Here is a 24,534-nt window from a genome sequence, read left to right on the forward strand (position 1 = left end):
AAGCAATCCACCCCCTTTACAGTGCTGTTTCAGCAGCAGCAAACATTAATTGAGCACCTGCTGTGTGCCAGATGCTCTGCTAGGCTGGGTGCTGGGGACAGCATGGAAAGTGAGTGCTGGTGTTCTGAGCTGGGAATGAGAAGAGGTCCCCAGGTGTTAGGCATACAGCAGGCACACCATAAGTACCAGCCTCCTGTGAGCTCTCAAGAGGTTGTACCTGCATCCTCAGCCTCTCTGGACCCTGGCTGCTCTGAGGGGCATGCTGTCCCCTTCTTGGCCTCCTACCCCCACAGTCTTCCTTTTGAGGAACACATCAGGATCAGCTGCCTCAGGCCTCTGCCCGCAGCCTGGGGGCCCACTGCAGCTGCCTACTCTTCTTTTTTCCTTCCTTCCTATACGAACGATTGAGTCTGGGATGCTGAGCTACATCCTCAGTCCTTTTTTTGTTCTTTTCTTTTGAGATAGGGTCTCAGTAAATTGCCCAGGCTGGCCTCCACTTGTGATCCTTCTGCCTCAGCCTCCCAGGTAGCCGGAATTATAGTCCTGAGCCACCATGCCTAACTTTTCCAGTTTCTTCTTTTTTTCATCAAAAAGGTGCTTCCTCTGCCTCTTCAGTTTGCTCTCAGGCTAAGGCACCCTGCCTTCCCCTGCATGGATGGTCCAGCCCCCTCATCCCACCAAATGGCACTGGGTTTAGGGTGGAACCCTGGGGCAGCTCCATGCTCCCTTTGAGCCAGGAGATTCCAGGTTCTGCCACCTACTAGCTGTGAAATCTCAAGCTTCAGTTGACCTCAGTTTCTGTATGGAGAAAACAGGGCCCACCTATTTGGTGGTGCTGTTGTGAGCCTTAAAATTCCCTTAGCCAGGGCCGGCACCTAGTAGTGCTCAATGTAAAGGAATAAATTAATTTTAGCTATTCCGATTATTCTTCAAAGCGTCCTCTCCCCTCCCCCTGCACCGGCCCTAAGCCAGTCCCACATCCCATCCCCTGGCTTCAGAGACTGGTTGGGGGATGGTTGTATGATGCACTCAGTCACGAGTGTGAGGAGCTTTTGCAGGGAATGCTGAGATTCTTGCTCACTGAGGGGGATTTGAGGCTGAGTCCCTGTCCTGGAGCACGGGAGAGCACTTCCCTGAAAATTACTTCAACTGGTGGAGGAGGCCATCATTTGAGCCCAGAGCAAGCTGTTCCTGAAGCTCATCCCTAAAGTGTTCAGGCATCCGGGCAATATTTGTTAAGACCCTTCGGGGCCGCTTGGCTCTCCAGTTCTGGAGACAGTCCCCGCCTCCAGCGCAGAGCTGTGCCAGGTCCTTGCACTTGCTGGCCTCTGCCTGGCCTGCTAGCTCCCTGACACCTCCTGCCCCCCGCCCCCACACCTACTCAGGGCTCCACCTCTGAGAACGCTGCGCGCTGACTCTCTGCTCTGCACCGAGGCCCGCAGGCCTCTCCGGCTCTTTCCTGATGAATTCTCTTCCTTGGCATTTGCGACCACCTGGCAGACTCTGGGATATTTTGCTAACTCTGTCTTCCCGCTGCAATGCCAGCTTCTCCGAGGGGGAAGGGACCTAGAACAGGCGGGGCGTGGGCACAGAGTAGGTGCTGTGTCACGCACAGGGAGCCCAGGCGGGGCTGGGAGGGGTTTCAGGAGGAGCCAGCCCCTTGAGAATCCCCCAGCGAAAGGCCCAGCATGGGGCTGCCGCAACCCGCAGTTCCCTTCTGACTTAAACCTGTTCGGTTCACTTTTATTTGGGGGTACGGTGGGGACCTTCATCTTCACTTTTTCTTTTTTTTTTTACTGGGTACAGTGAACTTTATTGATGGTATGTGACAGTAGGGCTCCCTAAGCCCCTCCCCTTCTTCAGGGGGTCTGGGATGGAAATTGGGAGAAGGGGAGATTCTCAGTGTGTTGAGGGACTGAGTTAGGGGCAGGGATTCCCCAGCTGAGGGCCTCTCTCTTCCTCTGTGTTCTTGCTGGGGCAGATGGTCCAGGGGCTCTTACTCCTTGGAGGCCATGTGAACCATAAGGTCCACCACCCTGTTGCTGTAGCCAAATTCATTGTCATACCAAGAAATGAGCTTGACAAAGTGGTCGTTGAGGGCAATGCCGGCCCCAGCATCAAAGGTGGAAGAGTGGGTATCACTGTTGAAGTCGCAGGAGACAACCTGGTCCTCTGTGTAGCCCAGGATGCCCTTGAGGGGCCCTCTGATGCCTGCTTCACCACCTTCTTGATGTCATCGTATTTGGCAGCTTTCTCCAGGCGACAGGTCAGATCCACAACTGACACATTGGGGGTGGGCACACGGAAAGCCATGCCAGTGAGCTTCCCATGCAGTTCAGGGATGACCTTGCCTACAGCCTTGGCAGCTCCAGTGGATGCAGGGATGATATTCTGGGCAGCCCCACGGCCATCACGCCACAGTTTCCCAGAGGGGCCATCCACAGTCTTCTGAGTAGCAGTGATGGCATGGACTGTAGTCATGAGTCCTTCCACAATGCCAGAGTTGTCATGGATGACCTTGGCCAGGGGAGCTAAGCAGTTGTGTTACAGGAGGCATTGCTGACGATCTTGAGAGAATTGTCATACTTCTCATGGTTCACGCCCATCACAAACATGGGGGCATCAGCAGAAGGGGCAGAGATGATGACCCTTTTGGCACCGCCCTTCAAGTGAGCCCCAGCTTTCTCCATGGTGGTGAAGACACCAGTGGACTCCACAACATATTCAGCACCAGCATCACCCCATTTGATGTTGGCGGGATCTCGCTCCTGGAAGATGGAGATGGGCTTTCCGTTGATGACAAGCTTCCCATTCTCAGCCTTGACTGTGCCATGGAATTTACCATGGGTAGAATCATACTGAACATGTAAACCATGTAGTTGAGGTCAATGAAGGGGTCATTGATGGCAACAATATCCACTTTGCCAGAGTTGAAAGCAGCCCTGGTGACCAGGCGCCCAATACGGCCAAATCCGTTCACTCCGACCTTCACCATCGTGTCTCAGGGACGTGGCTGGCACTGCAGGAGTTGAGAAGATGCGGCTGTCTGTCGAACCGGGAGGAGCAGAGATTCATCTTCACTTTTTCAACCTCCAGAGTTGCTTGGTAGCATGCACTACTCAGCGATGCCTCTGGAGGGCGCAAGAGAGGCTGGTGGCTGCACTTGGACAGCGGTCATCAGTCGGCTGGAGAAACTGGAAAAATCTGTTGGTGGTGATGGTGGTGCTGGTGCTGGTGGTGCTGGTGGTAATAATGGAGTAGAATTTGTTTTGGGGCCTATTTTAATTTTCATAACAGCCCCACAACATAGATACCATATCATCCCCATTTCCCAAACAAGGACACATAGGCACAGAGAGGTCTAGTAACTTACTCAAGGTCCCTCAGTGATAAGAGGCAGAATCAGAAAAGAAGGAAGAGATAAAAAGTGCCATTTGTCCGACCACCTAGCAGAAGGCAGCTGAGCTTCACAGTGTGTGGGAGGTGACCCACGAGGGCCCGGGGGAGGGGGCTGACATCCTTCTGGGGCTCACTGAGCTCCCTTGTGATTCCCCCTCCTCCACTCCTAGTTGCCCACAGATGTCTTCCTGCAGGAGCTGTGTGTCCCCTCCCCAGGGGAGCTACATCTGGCCTGCTCAGCTTCAGACAAACCAGACGCAAAGGCCCACCCTTTTCCAGTTCGAGGACCGGAAGGCTTCCCGGAGGAAGCCACATTCAACCAGAGACCTGACGGTGGCCTGACCAGGAGTCGCCGCTGAAGAGAGCTCAGGCGGGGCAGGTGAGCAAACGCCGGAGGTGAAGCCCGCCCGCAGCTTCTCCCGAGGCTCTCTGCACGTGGAGTGAACATTCCCCGGACCCCAGAGGGGCGAGACCCCACGACATTCCCGTCCCCTGTTTCTGTCCGTTCACTGTTTCCTCTGAATGATCAAAGGAGGCAGAAGAGATGACTATTTGCAGGCCCCCCTCAGTTATCTGCAGCCCCATCTCGGCAAGCTCTGAGCATCCTGCGGAGGCTTCTTCACAGTTTCGAGGTTGGCCTCTGGGACAGGAAGGGGGCTTGAGGGCTGCTGGCCATGCAGGGGTCCCAGGGGCCCCTTCTCTGTCACCTTCTTCTGTTCCTGAACCTGGAGTCTGCAAGCCCCAGTCCACCCACGGGCCCCTGCCCCTTGGTGCCCAAGCAGCCTGCTCAGCTTCCGGCTCCCTGGGAGGCCCCCACCCAGGGTGTTTTGAACCAGCGTTTTCTCCTGTGGGCATCAGTGTGTGGGTCACAGGAAGAGTCCTACCTGGGTGCCTGGCACCTGTTATTTGCCTCACTGACCTCTCCTTACTTCATCTGGAAAATGGGTCAACTGGGTCATCGGTCCTAAAGTGCTCACAGAGCATGTAACCGGGCTGTCATTGTTATCGGCGTCTCTGTGTCTCTGGCCACGTGATTTCTGCTCTTTTCAGTACACCAGACACCCTTCTCTCATGACCCCAGGAGAAACATACCCAACTGTGTGCACAGGACTTTCTGCACCCCAGGTGTCATGGTGTCAGTAGGAAGAGGCAAAGCTTCTTGCAGGCTTGCGGGCGGTGAGCCCCATGGAGTCATGCCAGGGGAAGGCACTGAGGCCGCTGGGTCACAGCGAGAGCCTGGAGGGGTCCCGGAAAGAAGGCTGGGGTGGAGGGGCGGCCCCTCAGGCAGACTGGGGGACGAGTGTCCTCCCCCGCGGCAGCAGGACCCAGGGAAGAAAGGGCCCCTGGGGTCTCGACAGCCGGCCTAGAGTGGCCTCTGGGGCCCCATGTGTGGCGGCTGCTGAGGACAATCTGCAGTGTCCAAGAGGACTTGGAGCTGGGGCAGAGAGGCCCCGGAGGTCCTGGGGCACTGGAGGGCCCCATGCAAGGACCTGGGTATCAGGAGTGGCCTCCTGGTCTGCTCCGAGGGTGGCTGGGGCCATCGTGGGAGGGGGATGAGGAAGAGGCCGTGACCAGAGTGGCGGTGACAAGCCAGGTGCAGCCTGGTTGTTGTGCTCCGGGGGACACCCATGTCCGGTCTTGACCGAGCGGCTGACGCCCCTGGGGACGCTCCCTGGGCGGCCTTGGGGCTACTCTGGGTGCACACAGCGCTCAGGCGACCACCGTCCTGGCCCGGTCTCCCTGTGGGCAGCTCCCCTTCCAGTCCCTCCAGCCTCGGAGCCCTCCGAGGCGGGGATGGACTGTCACCTGTCCCCGTTCCTGGTGCACAATGGGAGCTCTGAACCTTTAGGGGGTGGCCTGACTTAGTGGGGTCCTCCTCCCTCCGGCACATGGAATGAATCAATCAGTCCGGGGGCAGGCCCGCGTCCATGCCCCCCTTGGGAGGGGAGCGGGGACATGCAGTTTCCAAGGCGTCCTGGGGCTTCCCCTCCTCCCACGGCCCCCGCCCACCCCGCACACGCAGGTCCCCTCCTTTCTCACCCTCAGGGAGGGTGCTGTGGGGGTCCTCCTTACCAAGCCCTGCCTGCCGCAGGCCTCATGCCCTCTGAATCCCCCACCCCACTCGGCTGGGGCAGACCCCGTGTGGCCCCGGAAATGCTCTCTGCCCTCCCAACCATGTGACCCGCGATTTTCCTTGAACACAGCACTTTGTGACTTTGACACCAACTTCAAATGCAGCTTCTTTCCTGTCTTCACCACAGAGAAGTAGGTTGAGTGGCAGAGAAGTTGCTGGTGAGAGCCCCAGGGACGCCAGGCCTCCCCGCCCAGGCCCCGTTCCTGCTGGCCCTGTGTGGTCCCTGGGGTGCCCAGGTGAGTGCCCATCCTGGAGCCGGCTGCTCACATCCTGCCTCTGGAGCCCCAGGCCCCAAGTGTGACAGCCAGCAGGATATGGCTCCCTCACACCCAGCGGGCGTCTGAGGAGGGCGGGAGCTGGTGGCCCTCAGGCTGAGGGCTGAGGGCAGAGTTGACTTCCTGGCTCTGATTCTCCATTCAGAGCCAGCTCTGTGTGGGTGTTGGGGGCCAGACACCCCGCAAGTGGCCCACCTGCCTCCACATCCACAGGCACGACCTCAGGTAAGAGACGCCTGGACGGGCAACCTTTGCTGGGGTGGCCGGTGTCTGCTGGGGAGGCAGCGTGCTAGCCGGGAGTCTGGAGGCCTCTGCTGCGGAGCAGGAGGGGACCCAGCCTGGGAGGAGGGCCCATGTCCAGCTGGAGAAGGAACCTTGAGGAAAGCAGCTCTCCCTTCAGATGGCTGGTGACACAGAGTCCAGGGGACACAGAGATGCCTGCTCGGTCTCTGGCCTGCCACCGGGCCCTGGCAGGGCTGCATTTTGGCTTCAGGATCAGCAAGGATTCCAGAGAGAGCAAGTGTGTGCTCTGGTCCGCGGGCCCCATGAATGTGGGGGCGGCTAGCAGTCTGTGAACTTGAGCCACAAATGCCCGCCTTCTGAGGAGGGGGCCCAGGGCAGGCTAGGGCTGCTCACCCGGACCTGGGAGGTGCTGGGCCCTGGTTGGGCTCTGCTCAGCCGCCTCAGGGCCTCCATTTGTATATCTGTCAAATGGGCACCTCGGAGCTGCAGGGCCTGGCTGTCACTGTGACCTCAGGCAAGACTTCAGGTCTGTCTACAAACCCGGCATGGGGTCCCTGTGGGTTAAGAGGGGGGACATCGCCAGTGTGCCTGGCGCGTGGTAGGTGCTATCTGAGCGTCTCGCTGTGATCCGATTGTTAGTCCTGGCTCTGGGCAGCCTCAGGCTCTGGGCTCCAGAGTTTCCAGAGACTCCCAGGGGCTGCAGCAAGCAGACCAGTCCCTGCTGAGGCTCCTTGCGCGCGGACGGGGTGAAGCCTGGGCCTCTGTCTGGAGCCAGTCTGCCTCCCGCATCCCACAGGGACTGTGGGTGTTGTCTGGAGACATTTTTGGTCACATGGGGGGGGGTGTCGTGGCATCTTGCGCACAGGGGCCAGGAAGGCCGCTGCCCCTGGAATGCGCAGGGCACCCCACGCTGCCCTCTGGCTTTCCTGCCGGCCACCAGCAGGTTCTTAGCGCGGGATTTGGGGTCCTGCCCCAGTGCGGCGGGAGAAGGGCGTTGGTGCTGTCCTGAGCCGAGGGAAGAGCCCAGGCAGAGGCCCCGCCGGCGTGGCCCCTGTCCACTGTCCCGGAGTCAGAGACCCTCTAGCCCACGCTCAGTCCCCACCGCGACCCTGGGCCCCTTCAGGCTGCTCGAGACACTCAGAGGGCTCTCGGCCCATCAGAGCAGACTGGAAACCTTGTTAGGTACCCTTTACTGTGGGCTCTGCCCAGCACGGCCGTGTACTGGGGCCTACTGTGTGTCGGGGGGATACAGGCAGCAGAGAAATGCAGTCCGCACTCTCCCCCTCCCCCCATGCTGGTTCCAGCAAGACGGCAACACCTGGTCACATTCCAGTGGTGAAGAAGCTGGGTCAGGGATGGCGGGAGGGGAGGTCACAAAGAGGAGGAAGTCAGAGAGGCCTCTTAGAAGAGGCCACACTCAGGCACAGGATGGAAGGAAGTGAGGATATTGGAAAAGAGCACCCAGGCTGAGGGCACAGGTGGTGCAAAGGCCTGAGGCTGGACTCCCTGATTAGTTCAAAGAACCTGAACCAGTAACACAGTCCACGCAGTCGGAGGGGGCAGGGAGGCAGGAAGGTGCCAGGCACATCACCCAAGGCCATGGAGTGAGGTGGGAGCCCAGGAGGGCTGGAGGATGTGCTGTCACATCCTCTGACCAAAGCCCTCCTGCTGAGTCCCTTGGGATGGAGTTTTATGTATATATATATATTTTGTACCAGGGACTGAACCCAGGGGCCTTAACCACTGAGCCACGTCCCCAAACCTTTTTATATTTTATTTGGAGACCAGGTCTTGCCCAGATCTTAAGGCCTTGCTAAGCTGCTGAGGTGGGCCTTAAACTCCTGATCCTCCTGCTTCAGCCTCCCAAGATTACAGGCATGAGCCCCTGCGCCTGGCTCCTCGGCTGCGTTCCCTGTTGTTTGAGTGCAGTCGTGTGTCCCTCCGGCCCCTCACAGTGGGCACCAAATCAGGGTGTTTGATGCTCAGCGGACGTCCCCTCAGAGGCCTGCATGTGGGAGGCGAAGCTGGAAAGGTCCACCTGGGCCCCCGGAGCCTCTTCTGTACTCCCCATGGCATTTGAAACGCTTGACCCCCGGGCCCCTTTCCTTGGCGGTGCTGGGGACTCTCTGGGACAGGGGTGATGTAACGCTGCTGTTACCTAAAGAGGACACTTGAGTGGGGGCACGTCAGGCAGATCCAAGGCTCACAGCATTTCTCCTCCGGCCTCCGGGCTTGGGCTGAGAACGGGCTGGTCTCCCCTGGCTGTTCCTGGGGTGACCTAGGAGCACCGTCAACTCTGCGACAGACAAACGAGGCTCTCGGGACCGTGAGCTCAAGAGGTGGTGGGAGAGGCCAGCCCAGGCACCTGGGGACTAGGTCTGGGGTGAACAGGCCAATGGTTGGCTGAGAGTCGGCGGCCTGACCCCAGCCCTGCCTGTGCCCTCTGCAGAAGCCCCTGGGTCAGCCAGGCAGGACGGGGCCGGGAGCTCCTGAGGTTGGAGTGTCCCCTGGCCAGGCCAGGAGTCTGCAGGGACGCAGCTCAGGACAGGCCTGTCTGACCCCTGGGTCACACCATCAGGCTGCAGGCTGGCCTGGCCTGGAGGGGGGCCGTGTGCCCACGTCCTGCCCCTGGACCTTCCGCCTGCTGCCTCTTCTGCCCTCCCCTGGTCTCCCCAGTGTCTCTGGCCACAGGGTCCCCAAGTTTTACTGATAAGGCCAGGTGGGTCCAGAGGGGCCCAGGGAGATGGCGTGGAGGTGTGCTCAGCTGGCCCCGGGGGGTATTGTTGCCATCGACGGTGACACAGGGCGAGTGCCTGCCCCTGGGACGGCCCAGCCTAGGGTCTGAGGTGGCCCCTCTCAGCCTGCGGCCCTGGACTGGGCCCTGAGGACCAGCCTCCTCCTGTCTCCCCTCTGCCCCCACCCGCTTCTTGCTACCCAGGCTGCACCTGCAGCCCCCCTGAGGGCGGAACTTCTCAAACCGTGTTGCTGATTGATAGCTTCCGGCCACAGCTTCCTGCCCAGAGACCCGTGTCACCCCACCCCGTGTGCCTGGACAACCCCCCCACACCCCCGTGCCTCATCCCGTTCCCAGTACTCGATGGAAACAGCTGTAGGGGCTGCCAGGAAGGGCCTGCTGGATTGGGAGGATGTGGGGGACTGTACGGATAAAAATCCAGAGGTGAATTTGAAGGAAGGCGGGAGACAGCCAGTAGGACTGAGGTGGGGGGAGTTTGGATCCAGAGAGGTTGGCAGGAGGGAGACAGGGGGTCCCTGAGCACAGGCAGCCTTCGCATGCAGGCCTGGAGCTCAGCTTATGTGGAAACAGATTGTGGGGTTCAGCCCACCGCAAGCACCCTGTGAGTTAGATCTAGATCTCAGGTTGTATTAATAGAAACAGTTGGTAGAGATCAAAGGAGGTGATGCCAGCACAGACCGACCTCAGCCTGGAGATCTGAGTGGGGGTGGTGGCTTGGGTAGCCATAGACAGGATGGCCCAAGTAAGGGCTGAGGCTGGGGAAGGAGAGAGCAGAGAGGATCAGAATAGGAGGAGGCAAGCCAGGGGCTATGCTGAGGACCAGAGAGATCTGTGAGGCATCAGGGGCTGGGGCCACTGCTTCCGTCACTCAGGGGACCCAGCATCGAGGAGGGCATCATGTACTTGCCTGGCACTACCACCTGCTGGTGGTGGCATGAGGGCTGGGGACCAGCAGGGGATGCAGACTGCCAGGCTGATGAGAGTGGGGTGGGGGTCGGAGAAGCAGAGAGCCATAGCCAGCCCCTGACAACCTTACCTTCTGCCAGGAGAGGTGCACGCCTGTCATCCCAGCGGCTCCGGAGGCTGAGGCAGGAGGATAGCAAGGTCGAGGTCAGCCTCAGCAACTTAGCAAGGCCCTGAGCAACTCAGCGAGGCCCTGTCTCAAAATAAAAAATAAGAAGGGCTGGGGGTGTGTCTCGCTGGTGAAGCGCCCCAGGTTCAATCCCAGTACCAGAAAATAAATAAGTAAATGGGCAAACGTCCTTCCCTACTTCCCTTATGATTTTTGATTCTTTAGGGCAAGACATTTTCCCTCCCAGCTCCTCCTCTCTCAGATAAATGAGTCGAGGTACTTCACATACAGTAAGAGTCATATGCCATCTTAGTGAAGGGTGAGATTTGACAGAGGCATGCAGCTGGGAAATGGCCACCTCCATCAGGATGTTTCCCAAGTCCCTGGGGCTGCTCAGTGGTCAACCCCTGCCGCACGGAACCCCGGACGTTCTCCATCCCCGCAGTTTTGAACAGAACCTCAGTTGGAGCCCTGAGTCGGGCTTCTGTCACTCGGAGTGACGCCTTCGAGATGCCTCCGGGTTACTGTGAGTGTTAGCATCTCACCGATTCCCGTTCCAGTGTCTTCCTCTCGGCCTGAGTGCCCGTCCCTGCCGTCCCTGCCCATCCCCCGGGGCAGATGTGGCTTTCCCCATCTGCAAACACTGCTTTTTTTTTTTTTTTTGGTTTGCTACCAGGACCAGGAATTGATCCCAGAGGCACTTACTACTGAGCCACATCCCCACTTCTTTTTAATATTTTATTTAGAGACAGGGTCTCACTAAGTTGCTGAGGTCACTAAGTTGCTGAGTCTGGCCTTGAATTCGTAATCCTCCTGTCTGAGCCTCCCAAACCACCGGGATTACAGGTGTGTCTCCATCCTGGCACTCAACAATATTACATATTTTTGGGGTACTGGGTGTCAAAGCCAGGCACCTGCCGGATAAGCACCTCACACTAAGTGATACCCACAACCCAACCATACTTATTAAATAAGGTGCCTTGAAACAGAAAGACATGTACAAGGTTAGAGCTGGATCACTTGACAAGAACGTGAGCAGACTTGTAGGAACCTAAATCGGTATTTCACTTAGGATGGTGGGTTCAGTACTTGTTAATCCTGGGGTGATTCTGCAGAACTGTGAATGAGAACCCCTGGACCTACCTATCCATGGGCCCCTCCCTCAGCATCTGTCAGTCAGGATTAGTTTTTGGATACCTTTCAAAATAAATTACTGTTGTCAGTACACATCACACCCAAACATTCTGCGTGCAGAACATCAACCAGCCCTCGATACAGTATGGTTCTTTCTTCTTGAGGGGTGCATACAACAAACTGCAAAAGCTGGGCGCGGGGCACATGCCAGGAATCCCAGTGGCTCGGGAGGTGGAGGCAGGAGGATGCAAGCTCAAAGCCAGCCTCAGCAACTTACTAACCTAAGCAGCTCAGTGAGACCCTATCTCTAAATTATATATGTATATATAAAGGGCTGGGGATGTGGCTCAGTGGTTAAGCACCTCTGGGTTCAATTCCTGGTACCAAAAAAAGAAAGTCTAAAGTGTACACTGAGTTTTGATTAATTCGGACATGTGTACAGGGACTTCTCTCAAGACACTATCGTCATCGTGGTCCCCAGCTTCGGGTAGACAATTTTAGATCATCTGCCTTACCAGCTTATCTATCCACCCTTCCCCGAATCCCACACATTTTGCTAAGTGGCTGTATTCAGGTTCATTCTGGAGTCAAACACTGATCCTCGGCTCAGGGATATCAGATGAGTTTACCCTTTGTAAGAACTTGTTAAGGAAGGGAGAGGGGCAAGGCAAGGGGGGCTTTCCAAGAGGGAGCTTCAGTGGACGAGAGGGAAAGGCCCGCGCGGCAAGGGTCCTTTGATGAACAAAGCTTGTTCCAGCCTCAGGGCCTTCGCACATGCGGTTCCTGCTGCCTGAAGTGCCCCCCGCCCAGGCTTTTTGAAAAGCTGGTTCCTCCTCATCCTTCTACTCCTGCCTCCTCAGAGAAGGTGACCATCCTAGCCATAGTGACCTCTTTATCTCCATATCTCGCTGTCCATTTCCTTTATAATCCTGACTTTCATCTGTAGTGCATATTTTTGTTCTAGTCTGCCTGTCGCAATGCCCCGACCCCCTGGTATCATCCGGAGGGCAGAGAGGGACCACGTCTGCCTTATGCGTCCATATCCCCAGCACAGGCCGAGATACAGTGGACATTCGACACGAGCTGGGAAGTGGATGGAGGGTCTCAGTGGTGGCGCGGGGGCACTGGTAGAGGTGTCTGGGCGCTCCGCACGAGGGCTCCAAAAGTCAGGGGCTTCGGACTCCGGCTCCTCCCTGCGCGTCGGTGGGCCTCAGCGTCCGACGCCCCTCTGACCCGCAGGGCCCGGCGAGGCGCGGGGGCGCGCAGGCGGCGATGCCGGACCCCGCGGCGCACCTGCCCTTCTTCTACGGCAGCATCTCGCGCGCCGAGGCGGAGGAGCACCTGAAGCTGGCGGGCATGGCCGACGGGCTCTTCCTGCTGCGCCAGTGCCTGCGCTCGCTGGGCGGCTACGTGCTGTCGCTGGTGCACGACGTGCGCTTCCACCACTTCGCCATCGAGCGCCAGCTCAACGGCACCTACGCCATCGCGGGCGGCAAGGCGCACTGCGGCCCCGCCGAGCTCTGCGAGTTCTACTCGCGCGACCCGGACGGGCTGCCCTGCAACCTGCGCAAGCCGTGCAACCGGCCCGCGGGCCTCGAGCCGCAGCCCGGGGTCTTCGACGGCCTGCGCGACGCCATGGTGCGCGACTACGTGCGCCAGACCTGGAAGCTGGAGGTGAGGGCGCGGGACCGGGGCGGGACGGGGTCTGCTTGGCCCGCCCGCGCGATGCTGTTAGGAAGTTGGAGGGATGGGGCCCGGGCCAGGGGCGGGACCAGGAGGTGGCTCTGCTGGTGGTGGAGGTGGGCGTCGTCCACGGCCCAGTGAGGCCCCGTGAGTGGCTGTGCCCGAGCTGGAGTGTGATCTGGAGCCGGAGAGGTGAGCTTGGGCTGGGGGCTTGGGAGGAGGGCGCTCGGCTCGGGTGTGCCCGGGGTGGGGCCGCTGCTGAGGGCCCGGCTGCACCAGGTGCGCAACTGCCAGGCTGGAAGGTGGGGCCTGGGGCCTGGTGACTCCCTGAGTGGATTAGGAAGGTGACCATGGAGACTGTCCTCAACAGCAGCGTGACAAACCCTAGGGGCGCGTGGATGGTGGGCGGGGGTCTTACGGGCTGCGATCGGGAGGGTCCCCCAGAGGGGAGGGGTTTCTGGGGCTACGCACTCGCGGCACTTATAACTTTCCTGGCCTCTCCTTCCCTAGGGCGAGGCCCTGGAGCAGGCCATCATTAGCCAGGCGCCCCAGGTGGAGAAGCTCATTGCCACCACGGCCCACGAGCGGATGCCCTGGTACCACAGCAACCTGACCCGCGAGGAGGCGGAGCGCAAACTCTACTCAGGCTCGCAGACCGACGGCAAGTTCCTGTATGTGGGGCCCCGTGGGGCGGTGGGGGCTGGGCAGACCCTGTGCGGGTGGGCCTGGGGGACTGGCCTGGGCCCGTGAGCTCCAGTGGGTTGCCTTGTCCGTTTCTGGTGTGCGAAGGACTTTTGTATGGCATCGTAGCTGCAATAAGTGGCCAAACCTTCACAGCCTGTGGGCCCGGGTGGCTTCTGTCACCTACATGGCTGTGGTCTTGGGCATGTAGCTGAATTTCTGCCTCCCTCCATTTCCTCTCCTTCGTTTTACAAATATATACTGACTTCTTATTGGGTGCCAGGCACTGAGGACCTGGCGGCAAGCCACACAGACACCAGTGCCTGTCCTCCTGGGGCAGGTAGGAATACACTAAGAAAATCTAGACTGTGGCAGATGGCGGTGTGCACTGGTAGTGAGGGGGCTGAAGGAGGCCTTCCCCAAAAGGTGACTTTTCCATAAGTTTTCATGTGTTCTTTTTAGGTACACATGGCAGTAGAGTGTATTTTGACATACTATACGTGCACACAGTGTAACTTCCCATTCTGGAGGTGAAACATGACGAGGGGTTTCACTGGTCGTGTGTTCACATGTGAACATGGGAAAGTGATGTGGGGTGCATTTTACTCTCTTCCCATTCCCATCCTCCTCCCCTCCCTTCATTCCCTTGTCTAATCCAAACTACTTCTATTCTTCCCTCCCCCACCCCTTATTGTATGTTAGCATCTGCATATCAGAGAGAACACTTGGTCTTTGGTTTTTCTGGGATTGGCTTATTTCACTTAGCTTGATAGTCTCCGCTCCATCCATTTACTGTCAAATGCCATTTCATTCTTCTTTATGACTGAGTAATATTCCGTTGTGTATATGTACATTTTCTTTATTCATTCATTTGTTGAAGGGCATCTAGGTTGGTTCCACTGTTTATCTATAGTGAATTGAGCTGCTATGAATATCGATGTGGCTGTGTCACTGTAGTATGTTAATTTTAAGTCCTTTGGGTATATGCCAAAGAGTGTGATAACTGGGCCAAATGGTGGTTCCATTTCAAGTTTTCTGAGGAATCTCCATACTGCTTTCCATAATGGTTGCTTCAATTTGCAGTCCCACCAGCAATGTATGAGTGTACCTTTGTCCCCACATCCTCGCCATTTGTCCCCACAAGCCATCCATTGTTGCTTGTATTCTTGATAATTGCCATTCTGACTGGAGTGAGATGAAATCTCAGTGTAGTTTTAACTTGTATTTCTCTAATTGCTAGATGTGGAACTTTTTAAAATATATTTTTGATGATCGTTTTTCTTCTGTGAGGTGCCTGTTCAGTTCCTTAGCCCCTTTATTGATTGGGTTATTTATCTTTTTGGTGTTGAGTGTTTTGAGTTCTTTGTGCCTCCTGGAGATTAGTGCTCTGAGGTGCAGGTGGCAAAGATTGTCTCCCATTCTGCAGGCTCTCTCTTCTCGCTCTTGATTGTTCTCCAAAAGGTGACTCGTGAGTGAAGAACTGCAGGAGGAGAGAAGGGATCCGTGGAGTCTCCGGGTGTAGCTCAGTGGTAGGTGCCCAGCACCTCAACAGCAAAACAAAACCCAAAACCAAACCAAAAGACCGGAGGAGCGCTGTGCAGCTTTCAGGTGGAAGCAGGATGTTGGGTGCAGAGATCGGAGGCAGGGATTCGTTTGGCATGTTCCAGAAACAGGGAGGAGGCCAGTGTTCCCGGAGCCCAGTGAATGAGGGGGAGTGGACGTGGCTCCGGCTTTTCCCTGGAGGGAGGGCCGCTAACTGTCCGCTAGGGGGCAGCAGCACCGAGCCGAGGGCCTGTCGCAAGGCTCACGCGCATGAAGCGGTAGCGCGGAAGCTGGAGGCTTGGGAGAGCGCACCGCGGTCCGCTGTGCGTGTGGGCGCGGGTGTCCCGGCAGAGTGGAGGCATCTGGTTGTTGTCCCGAAAGACTCTCTAGCGCTCTTGAAAACGCTGCGGGTGTTGAAGGCCCTGCCGGGCAGCTGCGTTCTGGCTCGGATGCAGGTTCTGCTGTGCGACAGATGTTATGCAGACGTCAGCTGAGGTCTCTCAGGCCTCGAGATACAGAGAAACAGGGTGCCTGCCCCTCTCGCATGACCCCAGGAGGCCCAGGGTCTTCCCCCAAATCCACGGGGTAAATCCCCAGGCCCTCCCTTCTCCTGGTGCTGCTTGATTTGAGTACCTGCCTCGACCAATTCTCAGGTCACCCCTTTCCCTAGGGCCGTTCCCTCTCCTGGGGCCCACCCACCTGGAGGAACTGACCTCCTTCCTCGATTTCCTCCAGTCATGTGAGGTCTACAGAGATGCGTCCCCTCCCCAAGATTCTGCTGTCAGCTGATAAATTTTTTTCACACTAACTCACAGATTTAGTGAGTGGGAGTGACATGTCTAAGGATTTTGAGGGAGCCCTTGAATGCAGTCCAGAGATAACACTGAGCTGCAAAGATAGCTTTTGAATAATTGAAGTTAGGGCAGTTTCTCCAAGAGAAAACCTTTGTGTTTGTATCAGTTAGCTTTTGCTGTGTAACAAACTTTCCCACAACTTATTGGCTCAAAACAACACACAATGTATTCTCACAATTCTGTGAGCAAGCTGAGCACTTCTTCTTTGGGTTGGGACTGAATAGGTTGGGATGGACATGATGGGTGATGGAGATGAGGGACAAGCTGACTGTGGAGCATCATTGTCCAGGGGGCTAGCCTGGGCTCGTTCACATGATGGAGATTGTAGGTTTTTCAATAATAGTCAGGTAGGGCAAGTTCCAATACACAGTGCTTTTCAAAACTCTGCTTGTGTGGTGTTACTGATGTCCTACTGACTGAGGCAGGTCAGGTGTCCAAAACCAAAGTCACCGTGGAGGAGGGACTAGTCAAGGGAGGGGGTGAAGATGCTAGTTTTGCAGCCTATCAGAAGCTTGGACTGAGGGGGTCGTAGGCAGGCATGGGTATCTCAGCAGGGGCATTTCAGGCCATCTTTATTTCTGTCTGGACTATGGACAACAGGATCGCCACCTGGGGTCTCCTGCATGCAGATGCTGGTCCTCTGTCCAGAGGCTGCGTCCCCTTCCTCAGCTGTGATGCCGTTACTGACGTTGGGTGGCACACATACACTCCTGTGCCACTGCTCATGAGATTCCTCAGCTCTTCCTGTAGCTATGGCCCATTCCTCCTCCTCCTCTCTTTCTCCTTCATAAAATATGAGTTCGTCTTTCCTTGATCTTGTCACCCTCTCTGGTTTCAAGTCCCCAATGCAGCGTTTCCTCTCCACAAGTCACTGCTTTGCTTCACTTTCCTCCTCTCCTGCCTTCCTTCCTCCATGGCCTGCCCACCCCCCACGCACAACCACAGCCATGTAAGGACCCCCTCCAGTGGTTTAAGCATCCCCCATGCCCCCAAGGCCTCCTGAAGCTGTCCCAGGGGAAGCGAGCTGCAGGAAGAGCAGGTGGTTGCTGAGCCCCCAGGCTGGCTTCAGCCTCCTCGGTGACTTGACCTTGACCTGTCTGTCTTTGGCCTCCACATGACAATCTCATCTGACCAGGAATTCTACTGCCCAGAGGAAAAGTTTGCAAACAGCAGCATTAGTTAGCTGGGAATCAGTCAGCCAGTTGAGATGAGAGGAATCTCAGGAAAACCAGGGTCACAGGCCCGTATTGGCGGGGGGCGTGGCGGCCGGGGAGTCAGGATCTGGGCGCTGCGAGGAGACCGAGGCTGGCAGTGAGACGGGAAACGGTCGTGGCGTTTTGAATGACAGTGCCTGGTTCTGGGGGGATGCCAAGAGCAGGAAGGGCTGTGACTCAGACTCCTGGGAAGCAGGACAGAAATGGCTCCAGATTCTCGCGCCCCCGCCGGGGAGGGCTGCCTGGTCAGCCAGGGGATGGTCGGGCTGAGGCCCAGGTTGCAGCAACAGGGCCCCAGGTGGGGCAGGGCAAGAGGAGCATCCCCGCAGATCCCAGGGTGGGTGGGGGAAGGCCTGCACTGGCCTAGTTGCAGGATAAGGTTTCTGGGTGTGGTAAAAGGACACCTGCCACTCAGGCCTAGCTAGGCCCAGGGCCACCTTGAGCTCGCCACAGAGGTGCCTCCCTGAGAGGGTCCGGGTGGAAATGACTTCCAACTCTCCTGGTCTACCTGCTGCAGGCTGAGTGTCCCCTCGGGGTGGCTGTGCATCTGTCTGTTGGTGCGAGGCTGAGTGAGCCTCCCTGGGTGGAGGCTGAGTGGTCCTCCTGGGGTGGAGTACCAGGGGCCCCTTGTTTGGACCCCCATGGCTGAGCATCCAGTGTTGGGGGCTGAGTGTCCGCTGTGGGTGGTCAGTGTCCCCGTGAACGGGCACACGGCTGCCCTGCGCTGCTCTCTCCAACCATCCTTCCTACCACGCCAGGAGGCGTGGAGGCTGGGGGAGGCCTGGCCTTGTCTTCTCCAGCCTCTGCAGCTTCTCCAAGCGGCTCCTGGGTGTGAAGCCCAGAGGGCAGTGTGGGGACGGGAGGCAGAGTGGGGTGATCCCCTCCCGCCCTCTAGGCTGAGGCCCCGGAAGGAGCAGGGCACGTATGCGCTGTCCCTCATCTACGGAAAGACGGTGTACCACTACCTGATCAGCCAGGACAAGGCCGGCAAGTACTGCATCCCTGAGGGCACCAAGTTTGACACGCTGTGGCAGGTAGGCCCGTGCACCTGGCCTGGGGAGGTGGCGGGGGCTCCGGCTGGGGAGCTGCCAGGCCTGACGCCTGCCCCTGCAGCTGGTGGAGTACCTGAAGCTGAAGTCCGACGGCCTCATCTACTGCCTGAAGGAGGCCTGTCCCAACACCAGCGCCAGCTCGGCGGCAGGTGAGAGGGCCCCTGGGCAGAGCAGCCCGCGTCCCCGCCCCTCCCTCAGGGGAGGGCCTCACCGTCCCTTCTGCTCCCTCAGGGGCTGCCGCACCCACTCTCCCAGCCCACCCGTCCACGTTCACCCAGGTGAGTCAGCCGTGCCCCAGAGCTGGGGACTCGGGGCTGGCTGTGTGGGTGGGCTCCAGGTCGGCAGGTCTGGAGAGGGGTTGCTAGGCAGGGGTCTCCCCAGGACTCCCGTTCCTGGGGGTCCTCAGCAGGCGTGGGTCCCAGGACAGGGGCTGGGCAGCCCCCGCTGGGGCCCCGCTGATTGTTGCCGACCCTGTGACCTTCAGCCTCAGAGACGGGTGGACACCCTCAACTCAGATGGATACACCCCTGAGCCAGGTGAGCGGGCAGGGGTGGACGTGTGGGTGGTGCTCCTGCCAGCTGAGCAGGGTCCAGGGCCAGGCTGTGGCCTCTGCAGTGGTGATGGGCCCGGCTTGCCCCCTGCCCACGCCCCTGCGCATGTGTGTCCAGTGTGTGCTGACCCAGGGGAGGAGCCCTGGCCACCCCACAAGTTTGGGGTGCCCGCCATGCGCCTGGTACCTGTTGCACTCCCTGGTGGCTGTGTGAGGAGCCCCTTGAATCCCCCGCAGGCCCATGTGAAGTAGTCTTGGTGATTGACAGGGGAAGGGAGGGCTGCAGCAGAGCGGACTCCTGGGGTGTGGTCCCCCTGCTTCTGTCCCACGTGTGGGTGGATGCCAGTGCACAGGTGTGTGTGGAGGGGAGCTCACGTGGTCTTGTGAGGCCTCAGCCACAGCTGGGAGGTGCATACCTGGACATGGGCAGGCCCAGTGTGTGCGCCTGAACACACTCGTGCATGTTCCAGCTGGCACCCGTGGTGACGTGCGGCTGCCCCACACCTGCCTTGAGTCCACTTCTAGGTGGCTTCACCGGGTGCTTGTGATACTCAAAAGCACACGCTCACTTGTCCTGTGCCTGGGGACTGCGTGTCCTGGGCGCTTGCCTCATGGGACTGAGGCTGCCTGCCCTCCCCTCTGACCCGGAGCGCCTGTGCGTGTGCCCAGCGCGCCTGACGTCCTCAGACAAGCCGCGCATGATGCCCATGGACACGAGCGTGTACGAGAGCCCCTACAGCGACCCCGAGGAGCTCAAGGACAAGAAGCTCTTCCTGAAGCGTGAGAACCTCCTGGTGGCCGACATTGAACTTGGCTGTGGCAACTTCGGCTCGGTGCGCCAGGGCGTCTACCGCATGCGCAAGTACGGCCACCCCTGTGGCGGCGGGGCATCGCTGTGTGGGGGCAGGAGTTTGGCTGGGAACAGACTCTGGGATGGGATGCTGCTTGCTGAAGGAGTTTCTGGAAGGTTCAGGGACCCCTGACGGGGGCAGAGGGGAGCGTGGGCTCAGCCGTGTTGCCCCAGAGGCCGGGGACATCCCAGGGGAACTGCAGAGAGGCGCCTGCGTCCCCCCTGCATCGGAGGCGGAGGGAGGCAGCCCTGGGGGCCTCGGCCCTGCGCTCTCAGCAGCTGGAGAGTGAGTGGCTGAGCCGCACCCGCTGGGCGCGGAGAAGGGTGTCAGAGGCGGTCGTGCGGCTCAGCAGGCACCGCCCCTGTGCCCACGGCCCTGCGCAGGAAGCAGATCGACGTGGCCATCAAGGTGCTGAAGCAGAGCACGGAGAAGGCGGACAAGGACGAGATGATGCGCGAGGCGCAGATCATGCACCAGCTGGACAACCCCTACATCGTGCGGCTCATCGGCGTGTGCCAGGCCGAGGCGCTCATGCTGGTCATGGAGATGGCGGGCGGCGGGCCCCTGCACAAGTTCCTCGTCGGGAAGAAGTGAGTCCTGTGACCGGCGGGTCAGCGAGGGCGGGGCTGGCGACCCCAGCGGTGGGACACGCTCGTGCCCGCCAGGCATGGCCGCGCACGCCCAGCCCACAGACACCCTGACAAAGCCGCGCGCTGGTCCTCAGTTTCTCCAGTGTACGGCGGTGGTGGTGCCAAGGCCCACGCAAGGGCTCTTGTGGGGATTGAACGGGTCAATACTTCAAAGTGCTCAGGTGGCATCTGGCACTGCCCGCAGGAGCTGTGTAAATGTCAGCTCACCCCAGCTGCCCAGAGTCTCTGGGTCAGAGTCATAAGCTGTGGGGAATTGCTGATCATCCATCAGCTGTGATCTCAAGCAGCAGACTGCAGCTCACCGCTTGCTGTTGGACTGCCTGGTTTTATATTGTTTTATTTTTTGATACTGGGGATTGAACTCAGGAGTGCATAACCACTGAGCCATATCCCCAGCCCCCTTTTCATTTTGAGACAGGTCTCAATAAGTTGCTTAAGACCTTGTTAAGTTGCTGAGGCTGGCCTCAATCTTGCCATCCTCCTGCCTCGGCCTTCTGAGCTGCCGGGATCATAGGTGTGTGCCACCATGCCCAGGGGTTTTATATTTTTAAAGAATATGAAAAACAAAGCATATGTGTTAGAGAGCTGACAAAAGCTAAAATATTTGCTATCTGGTTCTCTACTGAAAATTTCTGTCATTTCATTTGTGATCTTCATGCCCCACACTTGACACCACAGACCCGTGTGCAGGCCCACCCCGGGACATTTTTTGCTAAACCCTACTCGTGGGCACACATGCCTTTACGGTGTGTCCCCAGTCACACATTTGGTCACTGGACAAGTATTTGTTGGACAGTTTTTTGGTGATAGGAAATATTAACAAGTGCTTAGGCTCATCAGCAAATAAAAGCAGCAAAGCCCACTGCTCTGTGTTCTGGTTGGAGAAGAGAACCTTGAATAATATTGGGCAGGTTAGAAGATTGATTCTGCAGGAAGGAGCTGAGCAGGTCAAGGGGGTTGAATGTCAGGGTGGAAGATGAGGTTTGAGTAAATTGATGGTGGTTACCAAGCACAGATCTGCAGGAAGAACATTCCAGACAGCAAGCACAACCTGTGCAAAGTCCTGAGGTGGGCCAAGCCTGGTATGGTAGAGGACCGGTGGGGGAGGTCGATGTGGGTGGAGCGGTGGTGGGTGGAGCCTCCTGGGCTGTGAAGAGGTCTTGGGCTTTTGCCCTGAGTGAGGTGGGAGCTGGGAGGCTGTGAGCTGAGCGGGGACAGGGCCTGACCCCGATGGAGGGAGGCCTGAGGCCTGGGCAGAGCCCGCTGTCCTCCCAGGTGAGGCTGCTGGGGCCTGGATCAGGTGGCAGGAGCAGAGGTGGAGAGAAGTGGGAGATTCTGGAGAGATTCTGAAGGCAGAGCTGGCAGTGTTTGCTGACACGTGGGTGTGAGAGGAGGAGCTGAGGCCACACAGAGAAGGACAGAGTGGTGGCGAACATGGGTGGGGACCCTGTGCGTGCGTGTGTGGGTGTGTGAACCCCTGGAGCCCAGCTTTGGCTGTATTATCTCTGAGAAGCCCATGAGATGCTCCCAAGGGCACCCTGTCTCGGCTTGGGGTCGTGGCCCCTCTGCGACACAGCTTCCAGCATGGAGGAGGGCGGGTCGCTCTCCTGCCAGCTGGCTCACCACAGGTCCAGTAAGTGCCTGTGGCACGCATGGCACCCGGCGGGCTCAGCTGCAGCAGGGTGGCTCTGCCTCCCGGGAGCTTGCCCGGTCCCCTCCCGCTGATCCCGCCTTCCCCTGCGCCCCAGGGAGGAGGTCCCGGTCAGCAACGTGGCCGAGCTGCTGCACCAGGTGTCCATGGGCATGAAGTACCTGGAGGAGAAGAACTTCGTGCACCGCGACCTGGCGGCCCGCAACGTCCTGCTGGTCAACCGGCACTACGCCAAGATCAGCGACTTCGGCCTTTCCAAGGCCCTGGGCGCGGACGACAGCTACTACACCGTGAGCCCCCGCCCGTGGCGCCCGGGACGGGGTGGGCGGGCCGTGGCCCGCACCCGTCCCAGCGGCCTCTGTCCCCCAGGCCCGCTCGGCCGGGAAGTGGCCGCTCAAGTGGTACGCGCCCGAGTGCATCAACTTCCGCAAGTTCTCCAGCCGCAGCGACGTCTGGAGCTACGGCGTCACCATGTGGGAGGCCTTCTCCTATGGCCAGAAGCCCTACAAGGCAGGCGCGGGCGGGCACGGGCGGCGCGGGCGGCGTGGGCCGGGAGGGCGGCCAGGGGCCCTGGCGGCTCACCGTGCCCTCCGCCCTGGCCGGCAGAAGATGAAGGGCCCCGAGGTGCTGGACTTCATCAAGCAGGGCAAGCGGATGGAGTGTCCCCCCGAGTGCCCGCCGGAAATGTACGCGCTCATGAGCGACTGCTGGATCTACAAGTGAGTCAGAGGCTGGGCGGACTGGGGACAGGGGCCTGGGGGACCCTTCCCGGGGCCTGGGCTGGAGGTCCTGGCACCAGTCAATGTCACCGTAACTCTACCCAGAGGCCCTTCCTGTGGCCTTCTCTGGCCTTTCCAACCTTTGGCGCCCTTGTCCACCTGCACCAATCATGGCTCTCTGCTGCGTGGACCCCCCCATGCAGCAGGGGCCACACCAACCACTGCCTGTGGACCCCGGTCCACCAGCCCCCACGCCCCCACATCTGTGCTGCTGCAGTGAGTCCACAGCCCCAGCACACACGCCAATATCCGGGCACGCAGTGACCCTCCAGGATCTAGTCCCTCCACCCCACCAGCCCTGACTCACCACCTAGCTATGGCAGAGGCCACATGGAGGGACCCAAATGCTCAGCATTGTCACCCCCCAACCCGAACATCCCAACTCCCCATCAGGCAACAGGTAACACGCACCCAAACCAGCTGCTGCCCGGCAGTGGTCATGCAACATGGGGACACTGGGACATTTGACACTCTGCCGGCCACACTTGTGGCGTTCACTGTGGTACACTCACACTATCAACAGGATGAGTCCATCCTGCCCCCACGTGCATCAACTCAGCCTCCACCAGGAAGCCCTCCCCCCCCCCCCGTAGAGTGGGACCCCAGGACCCAAAGAGGCCAGCTCCTGCCGCCCCAGGACCCCGCCCTTCCCGGTAGAAGCACCAGACGGCTGCCCTCGGCCGCCCTGCACCTCTCCATTCAGTACCCCAGCTCCCCTGTGTGCTCTGACATCCAGTGAGCCCAGTTCCTGCCCGGCTCAGCATGTGGTTACAGGAGGCATTTGGGTGGCGCCCTGTCGCTGGCTCTTTGCGGTTCCAAAATCTGTGGATATTTGTCACCGCCTGCAGCAACAACTTGCATGGGTCTTATGGGTGGTGGAGTGGAAACTGAGGCACTTCTATCTTTCTCTTTGGTGCGCTGCTTTCTTGCTTGTTTATAGAGGATAGAGGAAATGAGGTCCACTTGCTTTGAGAGGAGAGAGAGACTTTGCTTATCAGAGAGAAAGAAATTTTGCTTAAGAGAGACTTTGAGAGGGCAGGCTTTGCTTAGAGCTTAGAGGAAGAGACTTGCTACGCCTTAAAGTCCTGCATCCTGTGAACTAAGGGTACGTCCACCCTGTGCCCTAGTGAGGCGTCTCAGTTCTCCATTCCGCGATCTGCCTTCCGCGCTGCCCCTACTCGCTGCTGTAGCGTGTTTCTCCCTCTGGCTGCTGCCACGCGTGTGTCTTTCTTCTCCTGCTTTTCTGCTAATGGCTGCTGTGTCTCTGTCTCGCTCCGCCTAAGCTTATATCACCTCCAGGAGGCGGAGAGCAGGGCCACGCCTCTTACGCAAAGATTAGGCGAGAAGCTCGGAGCAGGCAATTAGTGCTCGAGAACATTGTGTGCGTGGAGGAGAAAATCACCTGAGTGTGCTTATGTCAATCAACCTCCTCGCTGCCGACATGATCAGGCGCCACCCTGGCGCCGCCAACATGGCACAGCCCCCAACAGCGCCAGAGTTCCAGGACTCTCGTCCAACATCCACTTAGGCCAACCCCACTCCTTTCTGGAGCCCTGGGTGCAGCCGCCTTCCAGCTGGAGTTGGACTGAGAGTGGCCTGTATCTGCCCTTGGCCCGCAGCTGGGAGGAGCGGCCCAACTTCCAGTCGGTGGAGCAGCGCATGCGGGCCTACTACTACAGCCTGGCCAGCAAGGCGGAGGAGCCCGCGCAGAGTGGACAAGGGGTGGAGGCCCCGTGTGCCTGAGCAGCCCAGCCCCCACCTGCCTCAGCCGTCCTAGGACCTGCAGGGTGCTGAGGCCAGCTCAGGTCCTCTCCCCGCTCCCTCCCGCTGGGCTGTGGGAAGGGGCACAGGGCCTCAGACCCCCTCAAATTCCCTACCTGGTTTGGGTTCTGTTGGGCTGGCCGGGGATGGGCAGCCTGGTCCTGGGCCGAGGGGCGACCTGGCCAGGAGGAGCCTCCCGGCGAAGGGCCTTCTGGCCTTCTGCAATCGCTGGAATAAACTCCTCTTCCCTTTTG

The 24,534-nt window shown here is 58.8% G+C and overlaps 1 protein-coding gene and 1 pseudogene across 5 annotated transcripts; one reads left to right on the top strand and one right to left on the bottom strand.

Annotated features, from left to right (window-relative positions):
- Nucleotides 1–1,778: 1,778 nt before the first annotated feature.
- On the bottom strand, nucleotides 1,779–3,059 carry LOC306644327 (glyceraldehyde-3-phosphate dehydrogenase-like; annotated as a pseudogene). Its single transcript has one exon. The product of its transcript is annotated as a glyceraldehyde-3-phosphate dehydrogenase-like (transcript).
- Nucleotides 3,060–5,904: 2,845 nt separating this feature from the next.
- ZAP70 (zeta chain of T cell receptor associated protein kinase 70) lies at nucleotides 5,905–24,534 on the top strand. 4 transcript variants are annotated; one of them, XM_079110021.1, is made up of 13 exons: nucleotides 5,905–6,033; nucleotides 12,252–12,686; nucleotides 13,206–13,366; nucleotides 17,882–18,020; nucleotides 18,100–18,187; nucleotides 18,270–18,316; nucleotides 18,523–18,574; nucleotides 19,258–19,450; nucleotides 19,823–20,029; nucleotides 21,838–22,030; nucleotides 22,110–22,250; nucleotides 22,347–22,459; nucleotides 24,048–24,183. In XM_079110021.1, the coding sequence occupies exons 2-13, from the start codon at nucleotides 12,285–12,287 to the stop codon at nucleotides 24,106–24,108; spliced, it is 1,797 nt and encodes a 598-aa protein (XP_078966147.1). In that variant the 5' UTR covers nucleotides 5,905–6,033; nucleotides 12,252–12,284; the 3' UTR covers nucleotides 24,109–24,183. The 4 variants fall into 4 exon arrangements, with proteins under 4 accessions (XP_078966147.1, XP_078966146.1, XP_078966148.1 ...); XM_079110020.1 differs by having other exon boundaries at nucleotides 5,906–6,033; nucleotides 24,139–24,534; XM_079110022.1 differs by lacking the exons at nucleotides 5,905–6,033; nucleotides 12,252–12,686 and adding an exon at nucleotides 12,748–12,887 and having other exon boundaries at nucleotides 24,139–24,534.

The sequence above is a fragment of the Sciurus vulgaris genome (assembly GCF_902686455.1).
Source record: "Sciurus vulgaris genome assembly, chromosome: 14".
Classification (NCBI taxonomy): domain Eukaryota; kingdom Metazoa; phylum Chordata; class Mammalia; order Rodentia; family Sciuridae; genus Sciurus; species Sciurus vulgaris.

Bases quoted from the DNA above. Each gene is read 5' to 3' on its own strand.
- ZAP70 (XM_079110020.1), top strand. From the start codon at position 12,285: ATGCCGGACCCCGCGGCGCACCTGCCCTTCTTCTACGGCAGCATCTCG. The intron at 18,575-19,257 runs GTGAGCGGGCAG...GCGTGTGCCCAG, and splicing joins TGGATACACCCCTGAGCCAG to CGCGCCTGACGTCCTCAGAC. The intron at 20,030-21,837 runs GTGAGTCCTGTG...CCTGCGCCCCAG, and splicing joins AAGTTCCTCGTCGGGAAGAA to GGAGGAGGTCCCGGTCAGCA.